General features: G+C 36.9%; 1 protein-coding gene across 1 annotated transcript; it reads left to right on the top strand.

Annotated features, from left to right (window-relative positions):
* The first annotated feature begins 187 nt into the window (after positions 1–187).
* On the top strand, positions 188–9378 carry LOC139191747 (uncharacterized). Its single transcript, XM_070812754.1, has 11 exons — positions 188–200; positions 490–557; positions 646–1338; positions 1468–1560; positions 1708–1776; positions 1971–2172; positions 2769–2876; positions 3430–3587; positions 3797–3982; positions 4052–4133; positions 8960–9378. The coding sequence occupies exons 1-11, from the start codon at positions 188–190 to the stop codon at positions 9376–9378; spliced, it is 2091 nt and encodes a 696-aa protein (XP_070668855.1).
* The last annotated feature ends 3179 nt before the right edge of the window (positions 9379–12557 follow it).

The following is a 12557-nucleotide window of genomic DNA, read 5'->3' as shown; positions in this document are numbered from 1 at the left end:
TCTCCAAACTTTTCTCTCAATTTCCTCTTTGCTGAATCTTCCGCTAGTTTGTTAAGATGGTACCGAGAGCTTAGGTTTTTGAGGATCCTAAGCTTAGGGGAGAGAACTGGTAAAGATCTAGAGTTTCGCTAAAAGTTTATGCAAGTTCGCATAGTTTCTGCAAGTTTGCATCTCTTTTTCTACAACAATGGCGGTGATCTGTATTAATGGCCGTGATCGTTGACAGAAATTAGGTTTTTCTTTCCAAAAGTGTTTTTCTCTATTTACGATTGAAGTTGTAGTTGTAGATCTGAAACTTGTTGCAATTTTGAGGCACGAAGCCCCTAGTATTTGAGTTTTTGAAGATTCTTGAAAATTTTGCACGAAGCTATATAAATTTTGTTTGTGAAAAATTTTCTATCTGTGAATTGTTTCAATTGGTGATTGGAAGAAGAAATTGAGCACGAAGCTTGTTGAATTTGTCCAAATCTTGAAAATCGATAAAATTAGGGCACAAAGCTCTTTTGATTGAAGATTCTGAGCACAAAGCTTTGTGCATTGTTGAAGAGTGTGAATTGGTGTGTGGCACAAAGCCTATTCCTGCTGATTTCTTCTCTAATTCAGCATTATATTGTGATTGTTGCTTTGGCCTCTACACCTTTGAAGATTGTTGGATTACTTGGGATGCTTACTCTGCAATTACAAGATGATAACTTCGCTAAGTGGTCATTTCAGTTTCGTTCTGTGTTAGAAGGTTATGATTTGTTTGTTTACTTTTATGGTACCAATGTCTATCCTCCCAAATATGTGATTTCACTTGACAATGGTGTTACTAAGGAGATTACTGATGCATACAGACAATGGATTAAGATAGATATGGCTTTACTAAGTCTTCCAATTGTAACATTGGGGGATGAAGCGATTGAATATGTAGTTGGGAGTAAAACAACTTATGAAGCTTGGACACACTTGTGTGATCAATATGCAACTGTTTCACGGGCAAGAATTAATCATTTGAAGACTGAACTTCACACCATAAAAAAAGGGACCGATTCCATTGAAAAATATATTCTGAGACTTAAGCATCCTAAAGATCAGTTGCTTGCTGCAGGGGAAAGCATTTATGAGAATGATTTGATTGTGGCTGCATTAGCTGGCTTACCTGCAGAATATAACATGATTAGAACTGTCATTGTGGCTGCATTAGCAGGGGAAAACATTTCTGAGAATGATTTGATTATTGCTGAATTAGCTGGCTTACCTGCAGAATACAACATGATTAGAACTATCATTGTAACTCGAGAATCACCTATTACTCTTAAAGAATTTCATGAACAGCTGCTAAGTGCTAAGAAGATTGTAGAAAAATCACCTTATTATGTTCAGTTTCCAATTTCAGGGATGTACTGTGAAGGAAAGTCCTCCAATAATAGAAATCAGAGAAAATTCTATCAAGGATAATCCTTCAACATTGGAGCAAATGGACAGTTCTATCAGGGTGGTTCTTCAACTCAGAATGATTCTAATTTCAATAGAAGTGCTGGATTTGTAGGTCAGTATAAAAAACCTCCAGGAAATATGGTAATACTGAGAACAACTACAATGGCAATTCTGGTGGCAATATAAATTTTAGGGGTTTTAATTGTCCAATGAACAACTGTAGACCTCAAAACAATGGAAGTTATAATGATGGTAATTGAAACAATGAAGGGTTTTCTGGTTCCTCAGGTAGTTATCAATCTAAGAATGGTTCATTTGGTGGAGGTTCATCTGGGAATTCTTGTTCTAATTGGAATGGCAATACTAGCCAATAGTCTAATATCATACATAAGTGTCAAATTTGTAGCAAACGTGGACACACTGCACCAAACTATTTTTACATAAATAAGCAACAACCTGTCTCTGATGATTATATTCCAAAGTGTCAAATTTGTGGAAAACGGGGTCACACAGCACTCAATTGTTATCACACGAGTAACTATGTGTTTCAGGGTGCTAATCCACCTTCCTCATTCACTGCAACGGATGCAAGTGCATATTCTGAATTCAATGCTATTCAAGCATGGATCATGAATACATGTGCTACACACCATATGACAGGAGATATGGTCAACTTAAACATGGTTACACCTTTTGAGGGAGATCAAAAGATCACAGTGGGAAATGGAAAATGTCTTCTAGTGAAAAATACTGGTTCAAATTCTTTTTCCACTACTTCTAAACCATTGCATTTGCTAACTGTCTTACATGTTCCTCATTTAGCTACAAGTTTATTGTTAGTTTATTCCTATGTAGAGACAATAATTGTTATGTTATTCTTGATGAGTTTGGTTTTTGGGTGTAGGACAAGGCAACAAAGACAATATTAATAAGAGGAATGAGTAATTGGGGATTGTATTACATTCCAATACATATGTTTTTCAACCATAATAAGTTGCTGTAGACACCACCAGCTGCTTTTCTTGGGAAAATGATCAAGGCTTCAATGTGGCAACATAGACTAGGTTATCCTAGTAATGAGATTTTACATATTATGCTTTCTCTATCCAATATTTCCTATAAGGCTGATGTAGACAAACATGTGTGTAAATTATGTCTCAGTGGCAAGATGTCTAGAAAAATGTTTTCTTCCAGTTCACATGTGTTTGTAGAACCATTTGAAAGAATAAGTAGTGATGTTTGGGGGCCATCACCAGTTATATCAATTGAGAGATATAAATACTATGTTAGTTTCATTGATGATTTCACCAGATTTACATAGATTTTTCCCTTGTGCTATAAATCTCCAGTTCAGTCTATTCTTGAGCACTTTTATGCTATAAATCTGAAGTACTTTCAATCTGATGGTGGTGGTGAGTACATGATTAAGAAGTTTAAGAATTTTCTGGCCTCCAATGGTATTCTACATTTAGTCTTTTGTGCTTACATTCCTCAGCAAAATGGAGTGGCTGAGAGAAAGCATAGACATTCTATAGAAACTATTATTACTCTATTAACTATTGCTCATTTGCCACATAACTTCTGGTTTCATGCTGTGTTTCTCATTAATAGAATGCCTTCTAAAGGTTTAGGCATGTAGTCTCCATTTCTTAAGTTGTTTGAGGTTCATCTAGACTTGAAAGGTTTTAAAATTTTTGGTACATCAGTTTATCCCTATCTGAAGCCTTATGCTTTGGGTTATAAAGGAATTGTGTGCTATCATAAAGATAAAAAGAAGTCATTCATCTTCATATATGTAGTTCATGATAAAACAGTTTTTCCATTAATTAGTGCTCTTAAAGTATCATCTATTTCAAAGCAATCTTATTCCTCAATGAAACATCCTACTCTAGTTCCTATTGTTGTACCATATTTCAGTGGTTCACAGCAGTCTCATGATAGAAATAGTAGTTTAGTTTCACTCACGGATCATGATGCTAGTTTGAGTTTTTCAGCTTCTACGTAACACAGGTATTCTGAGTTATCATCACCAGGGTCATCTTCTTCTGGGAATCGGGAAAATAGTTTTGGTACTGGTTCTACAATACAAGCATCTCCACAACATACTATTCATTCCTCTCCAAATTCCAATACTTTGTTGCCTGCCCACAGTCCTGCACACCCTTGAGGTACGTCTCTTTCTTGATAATAATAATGCTCCTGTTGAAACATCTGGTGATTCAGCTATTTCTCTATCTTTATGTCTTCTCATCATCCTATGCAAACAAGACTTAAGTTAGGGGTTATTTTCAGAAAAGATTATAGTTCTTTTGCTACTTCAACTTTTGATTGCTCACAATTGTCTATCAATGTATCTTCTGATATTGCATTTAAAAAGGGTTATACTGCTGTTCTAAGCATTCAAGATTCTATTGAGATTACTACTTTTAGATCAGCTATTATTCATGATCATTGGAGGAATGCCATGGTAGAAGAATTTAATGCATTACAGAAGCAAGGCACTTGGGAATTGGTTCCACCACCCACTGATAGGAACATAATTGGTAGTAACTGGGTTTACAAAGTAAAAAAAAAAAAAAAAAAGATCAAAATGGAAATATTTCCAGGTATAAGGTACCGTTTTGGTACACAGACGGGACAGGACGAAATGGAGGTTCCGTGTTATGTTTGGTATGCGCAGGACGGAATGAGACGGTTGTTCCGTTCTGCGTTTGGTATGCGCTGGACAGAACGGAATCGAAGAATTAAATGACTAACTTATACTTGTTTCGTCTGTTGTTTGGTACAATGTTTATGCGTGAGACGAGACCTTTTTTTTTTTTTTTTTTTGAACTTGTTCATATTTGAACACATATATGCTTATCTATGATATATTTTTTACACCTAGCATATGGCTGAAGATATGTTATGCCATGAATTCCGTCATCTTTTACAACAATACCATGATTAGCTTTTGGAGATTGCAGAAGAAGCAAAACAAAAAACAATGGTAGAGAATTTAGAGAGAGAAAACGAATGACTAAAGATTGTATTCATTGAACAATGAATGAATTACAAAGAGAGAGATAGAGGTGTTTGTTCTTTATACAAGTGTTCTTTGCTTCACTCATCATCTACTAACCAACTAACTTCCTTATATCCCTACAAATCCTAATAGACTAACAGCCTTCCTGCAATCTCAACAGATCCATACTGATGTGTACATATCAGTCAACAGACCCATGGCCTGAAGCAATAACTTCATGTTTCTTAAGTATTCATCTAATAAAAGGCTATTTGGGACAAGACTGGATCTTGAAGATAATCTAATGTGCTGCAACAACATACATGGAGACATATAAAACGAAAAGCAAAGAGCATTGGTAAGTAATAATAAAATAGAAAAACTACACAAATCACAATAAGTTTTAGATGCATAACTTCCTAATGAATTTTAGAGCAGTTCTAAAGCCATAGTCAAAGTAAAGTTTCACAAAACCCAGTTGCACAAATCTTGACAAAACCCAATAATTAACAAATCAAAGTTGATGACAAATAGACCCAGAAATTTTCAGTGTTCAATAAACCTAGAAATTTTGCACCCAGTAATTAACAAATCAAAGCTGATGACAAGTAGACCCATAAATTTTCAGTGTTCAATAAACCCAGAAATTTTGCAAGTTGCAATACACAAAAGGTGAAAGTATTATCAAGAGTGCGTCACCTGACCTAACTTGAAGGTGCTCTTATTAGAACTTTTGCAGGTTGTAGTACTCCCCAAATATGATTCCCATATACTTCTTTGAGGCATTTAATCAAACAACTTGGAAGCCAAATATGCATAGTACCCACAAAAATGGAAAGTGAGAGTCACAAAACAAAGATAAATTGTGATTCCTGTTTCAATTAACAATCACAAGTTCATTTTCGAAACAAACAACGCATAAAAAAAAAAAATTATTCAGAGTTTGGAAGAATTGAAAAGAAAATTTTCAAGGTATGGGTGAAAAATCATACCTGAAACATTTTAGAGAATCAACTCGCTGCAAACTATCAATCCAAAAAACCCAAGTAGCAGATTGAAATAAAAGGGTTGTATGCTACAGTTGAAGAGAGAGAGAGAGAGACCGTTCTTGGTCAGCAGTGTCCTAGATCTGAGCCTTGACACTTCTGGCCAGAATCTGAGACTTGCCCACCGCAGAGTCTCCTATCAATACCACCTTAAACACATAGTCTACCTCCTGGTTTCAATTGAATCAGATAATATTGTGAAAAAAAAATTGAGGTTGGAATTGGATGTAGAGATTGAACCTGGAGATGCAGAGCTTTGAGAAAATGGAAAGAAGATGATAGGGAGAGGATGAGGAGGAAGGTTGTGAGAGACATGGGAGATGTAAGGCAGCGACAGAAAAGATGGAAAGAAGATGATAAGGTTTGTTTTGTGATTTTGATGGTGTAAATATTGAAAAAGATAAGGGGAAATTTTGTCTTAAAATGTTATAATTTTGTGTTCCACAAGGGTGGAACGAGTTGTTCCAAGGGGGAGAGGTGGAACGAAAATTCAATCAAAACTCGTTCCGTGGAACAGCACGTGCCACCCGTTTTGGCGCACCAAATGTGGGACGGAACACCTCGTCCCACTCTGTTCCGTCCCGTTCGACGTACCAAACGGTACCTAAAGCTCACTCAATTGCTTAAGGTTATAGTTAGGAGCATGGACTGGATTATGATGATACCTTTAGTTCGAATTGTTTTAGCTTTGTTTATCATAGAAATGGCCATTAAGACAATTAGATGTAAAAAATGTTTTTCTTCATGGAGATTTACAAGAAGAAGTGTTTATGAAGCAGCCTCAGGGTTTCCAAGATTATGTTCATCCTCAGTATGTTTGTAAGCTTGTGAAGTCTCTGTATAGACTTAAACAAGCCAAAAGCTTGGAATGTTAAATTCACCACTTATTTACCAAATCTAGGCTTTGTTGTTTCTGATTTAGATACTAGCTTGTTTGTCAAGGCTCAGGGTAGTGAAGTTGTCATCCTACTCTGTTGATGATATTATCATCATTGGCTCACATTCTGGTTTAGTACAAGAAGTTATTGATCAGTTGTGTGACAACCCATCCCTAATTTTAAGTTTTATAAATCTTAAAATAGTGATTTTACGAAATAGATTTTGAAGCTATGAACACATAGGCAAAAGCAGTTTGTGAGTTCAGATTATATCGGTATAGTTACCGACATTTGAAGTCGTTTCACTAAACTACAGATTTAAAGGAATATAAACTCCCACCTTGTGGGAAATAGGCCATTCAGGCTAAAGGGAAGGAACCAATCAATTGAATGATGCAGGACCAATCAGAATTTAGGGGGGGAGTGAGCAACCAATCAGAAGGAAGGAAGAAAAAAAAAAGAAAAAAAGAAAGAAAGGAAGCTTTCCTTTCCCGACGACTCGTGCACCCATACACCCCACTAAACTAAATCCAGCGAATTTTCGCCATTTTTCCATCAAATCACCATCAACCAACACCTGCAACCTCTTCCTCATTCTCTCCTCTACCATTTCCGCCCAAGATTGAAGGGTTTTAGGTCCAATTTCGTGTATAACTCCACCAGAGCACCGGAGGTGCTTGACGGCGATTCCTTCGTTCCGGCGATTTTCACCACCCATCACCACTCCTAATCAACTCTGCTTTGACCCAGGAATAAGACCCAACCATTGATAGGAGCGTTGGAACACCGGAGAAGTCAAATCGACGAACACTCATTCTAGGGTTTTCGATGGGTTCGTGGTGATTTGAGGCTTTTTCCGGCCAAATTGGACTTGGCCGCAGGTATAAAACTTGCTCTACTCATCAAGATATTCATTTATGTGAAATTTGAGAATTTTTAGAAATAGTTGATTTTTCCTGCGAGTTGGGGCGGGTGGGACGAGGCACCCCCTGACCTTCCTAAACTAAGTTTGATACCCCAATTCCATAGGTGAAGTCCGATTGATGAAATCTCATTGTTTGAACATAGTTTTGATAGAGACCGCTACTTGATCCTTATATGAATTGACAATACGATTGTTGGATCATCACCAAACTTTAATACGTTATAGTATGTAATATTTGAGGATATTAGAAACTTACGGATTGGGAATCCGACATATGGATCTTCCCGAATTGGATTTGTAAGTTCGTAAAATAAAACGTTGACCACCACTTGAATTTGCAATTGGCGGAGATCCAACCGTTGGATCGTAATGAAACTTTACTATGATGTTCTAGAAGCATAATGTGGATCCTTGGAATTACGGATCGGAAATCCGTGGTGTGGATCTTCCAGATTGAGTTACGTAGGGTTATGGACCCTACCACCGACCTTTGACTGATGGTTAAATTTTGGTCAATGGGTTTCAAATCATTTTAGAACGTCCTTGGGGGATGTGTTTTATGTAAGTTAAGTGTTCTATTGATAAAAATTCTGAGACATGATTAGATATTTATTCTAGGCGACGATCGTTCGTGACGTCTTGATATTTGTGATAGGGAGTTGTAGCGTGAACATGAGGTAAGTGGGCATTTGTTTATATATATATATATATATATATATATATTACGGTTTCCAGAAATATTTTAAATTGATTATGCATAGCATGCCATGATTTAAATGTGTTATATTTAAATATTGCATTACGATGAGATTTGTGATCATGACGAATGATCCTACGGAGGCGTAAGTAAGTTTAGGTGAGTTATTATGTGGTTGAAATGGTTGCATTATATGAGTATGCATATATTCATTTAGAGCTCATCATTGTTGCACCCCGGTATTAGTGCTCCCGTCTAGGGCCAGAACGTGATGTTCACCTCCCGCACCACACGCTCGTCTTGGATCCAAGTAGGTGTTAGCCTGTCATACAGACTGCATTAGGCAGTTCCGACTCGTAAGTGATCCGCGATTTATCGCTAGCCATCACTTGATCGTAGCACTAGAGCGTACATATTTACAACCAGCCTGTTGTACAGGTCACACTAGGTGACTCCGACGTGCTAGCATAGACTGATGAGCAATAAGTCCAGTCGTACAGGTCACATTAGGTGACTCTGACTGGTATGCTAGTTAGACTGATTTCACACTTGGCTTGCGCTTATTATTGCTGAGATATCATGGCATGGCATGCTTCCATTTTCCCTGCACTCAGACATTCGTTTTCGTACTTATGTAGTATTATTTTCTGGAAACTATACGGGCTTTACAGGGAGGGGTTATTACTTTCAGAAAAGAGAAATATGTTTTCTAAAGCTTTGTTTTTGTGCCCACTCACTCTTCTGTTTTTCGCCCCTCCAGGTTTTAATAGGTAAGCTTCCGTATCGACGAGGATTATTGGCATATCCCAGTATAGGTGGCTACCTATGATTGTATAATTATTATCTTACCTTACTGTACTTATGTTTTGTAATCATGCGGGAAATGGATTTATTCCCGCTCACAACACACTTTTATATTTAGGCACTTTTAGGTTTAAATTTATTCACATTTTCGACATCACTACACTTTATGGCTTCATCACCTTCCAGGTGTTGGCCAGCATAGCTCGATTCGGAGTTCTAATGGACATATCGGGTCGGGGTGTGTCAAGTTGGGTGAAGTTTTTGATATGCAGGACATGGATCCCTTAACTTTCTTTTCAGGGCTTCAGATCACTTACAAAGAGAATGAGGATCTATTCATCTCTCAATCAAAGTATGTGAAGGATTTACTTAAGAAAACATTTATGGATTCTAGTAAACCATGTTCCACTCCTTGTAAACCACACACTCAGCTTCTGAAGGATGAAAGGACACCTTTGGTTGATCCTACTCTATTTAGAAGTCTAGTAGAGGCTCTTCAGTATCTTACCTTTACCAGACCCGATATAGATTATGCAATTAACTATGCCTGTCAATTTATGGTTACTCCTACATATACACATTTTTGTTTGGTGAAAAGGATCTAAGGTACTTACAAGGCACATTACATTGAGGTATTACATTTCCTGCAGCATAATCTATGGATTTAACAACCTATAGTGATGCTGATTGGGCTTCTGATAACAATACCAAAAAATCCACCATAGGGTATGTTGTATTCTTAGGACAAAATCTAGTATCCTGGCAGTCGAAGAAACAAGGAAGTATTTCCAGGAGTTCTATTAAAGATGAGTATAAAGCCTTGGCAAATGCAGTTGCTGATGTGGCTTGGATTCGATTAATTCTTAAGGACTTGCATGTTTTCCTGCCTTCTCCTCCACTCTTACATTGTGACAATGTTTCTACATTGGCTTTGTGTTCTAATCCTGTGTTTCATACGAGGATCAAACTCCTTGATACAAATTTTCATTTCATTCTTGAACGAGTTCAGAACGGGGATTTAATGGTCGAGTATATTTCTACTGCAGATCAAGTTGCAGATATATTGGCTAAAGGCTTACATGGTCCGTTGTTCTTGAAACATTGTTCCAATCTCAAATTGGGGTTTTCTAGTTGAGATTGAGGGGGTATTAAGTGTAAGAATGTAATTGAACAACTGTTATAATCTTGGATGTACATGTGTCACAATCTTGTGTCATTTGGTAGTTAGCGGATTACTTAGTCATTAAGTTTTCTATTTCTATATATACTTAGAGAGATAACAGTTGTAACTAATCTTTCACATTGTAATGAAATCAGTTTATACTCTTTCTCTCTCTAAACTTTTCTCTCAATTTCATCTTTGTTTAATCGTCCGCTGGTTTGTTAAGAATAACAACCCACAATATTTTTAGGTTTGACAACTCAAAAGGCTTGTCTATAAAAATTGAGATGAACGTGAATGATAAACTTCTATTTCATTAGTCTCCTAGCAAACAGTCTATGGAAAATGAATTTCTCAATGTCTTGCTAAGGAAAATATATAAATTGACTGAATATATCTGGAATTTTGTCGTTAATATGCCATAATATTTCTAAAATAAAAAGAAAGTTAGTCTTGGTATTTTTCATCCCTGTTCCTGATCATGCTTTGAGCTGACTAAATGTTAGTCTTGGTCGTGGGATAGCATTATTGGTCCAACGAGAGTGTTTGAAAATTTTGGTTTTAACCAATTAGTTTCAGTCAACTTTGGATTAACCTTTTAGTGGATCTCACAAGTCCATTTAGTTGAATCCAAGTTAGAATGCATTATTCTTTATTGAGAATGAATCTTGCATTGATAGATGATGGATTTTGCATGATCTTATAAGTAAGTTAGCATACTTCTCATAATACCAATTAATTTTATGGTGGAATCTCAATTTTTTTTATGGTATTTGAGCAAGTTATCCTACATTTGAAGTCCAACGACTACACTCGCTCCATGTCACACTATTTGTGTTGTCTACCTTCTAGACTTAAAAATTTGTCACACGTGAAGAGACGTGTTGAGAATGAATCTCACATTAATGGGAGGAAGGACTTTGCATGAGTTTATAATTAAGTTAAACTACTCTTCATATTACCAATTGATTTTATGGTGAAAACCTTTAACTTTCTTAATTTTTTTTTAATTCAAGAATACAACCTTTCTTTCATGAAATTTCAATCCAAAACCTCCTCTACCAACAAGGCTAATGATTCTTCCATCTTTCAGTGATTTACTATACGTATTTTTTCTTTTGAGGGAAATGTGTTCTCTATTCACTAACTCAAATCGTGAAGAAGTGAATGATCAGAGACTGAATTAAGAACCCCTTTGTCATATAAAGTGATATGGAAGGAAGAAAATCAAACCCTACATCTCTAATATGGACGAATGGGTGAAAATTGAAACATCCTCGTCCTCAGTTATTAAAAGAAAAGCCCAAAATTTCTGTCTCTAACGGATACTATGTCACACCTCGAAATAGGGGTTATTAAAATTTGTCAAACCCATAGAGTGCCATAATCAGGGTTATGATACACACTTTCTGTTTCTTTAGGTCCTTTCCAGAGTCTCCTCCCAAGTGATGGGTTATGAAGTGATTTGAAATCTATGTTTATTATTTGGTAATGTTAGTTATTATTTGGTAATGTTAGTTATTATTTGGTAAGTTAGTTATTATTTGGTAATTGGTATAATAGCTCGGTCTTCACTAGCTCAAGGGCAAGACCAGGGATTCATGTAGGTAGCGTGCATTTTTTTCCTGGTTCCGTGGGGTGGAATTTTTGCGTAGAAGATACTAAATTTCTCAAAGATGGGGATGGGCTATAGTAGGAGTCACCATCTGATTCCGCTTCTAATTTTATTGGAATTAGTCTTTCAAATCAAAATCTATAAACGACAATTATTGAATTAAATAAATAATATTTAAGATATTATTCATACATTTATATAGACAAATTTAGATACAAGGTTAAGTGATTCACTTTTGCAACAAGAACTAAATTCTTGTGTTCGATTCTTTCTTCTCAATATTGCAATTAAAACTAATAACTTAGGGAGCTCTTTTTTATGAAAATTGAAACAAGAAATATCATATTACATAGGATTAAGTGATAGGGAGCATTCAAAGTTTCTCATTTCTCATTCATTCGTAAAATTTTTGTACTTTCTTATTCCTAGAAATTTTTTAGTTCTTTGAATAAAGGTAAGGGAAAAATACAATAACGGGAAATTCAGAAACCATGACAAATGGAACTTCCTACGTTCAAAGATCTGGATCAAGTGATAGAGACGTGGCCCCACCACGATGATTCACGAGGCTCAACAAGATGGCAAGATGATCAACTTTGGCACCACGGAGCACCACCACCATGGCAGCCATTGGGAACACCGTGGCAATGGGGAGTGGGCCAGCTCCATGGCAGCAAGCCTATGGAGAATAGGGAGCAGCTGCGCTAGCAGCCCACACCGCAAGGTAACAGAGCCAGTCTCGTCATGAGCCGGCCCAAGGCGTTACCCCAACAGTGCAGGCTCAAAACGCATCACAGGCCCAAGCCGTGCCAACAATCCCCTCGACCTAGATCCAACGCGCTCCTAGCGGCGCACCGCATCCTGCATGTGGCACGACTCACTTTCGCAGCCCAACTTGCCTCCGCGACCCATTTGGTGATCTAAACCGGTCCAAGACTGGTTTAACCTTCCCGGCTTCAGATTTCTGGACCGACAATTGAACCGGGGATATTTTCACATGTTTTTTC

The sequence above is a fragment of the Malus domestica genome, chromosome 15, assembly GCF_042453785.1.
Source record: "Malus domestica chromosome 15, GDT2T_hap1".
NCBI classification, from domain to species: domain Eukaryota; kingdom Viridiplantae; phylum Streptophyta; class Magnoliopsida; order Rosales; family Rosaceae; genus Malus; species Malus domestica.
Note: the sequence above shows the minus strand (reverse complement) of the source record. Positions and strands in the feature narration are given on the sequence as shown.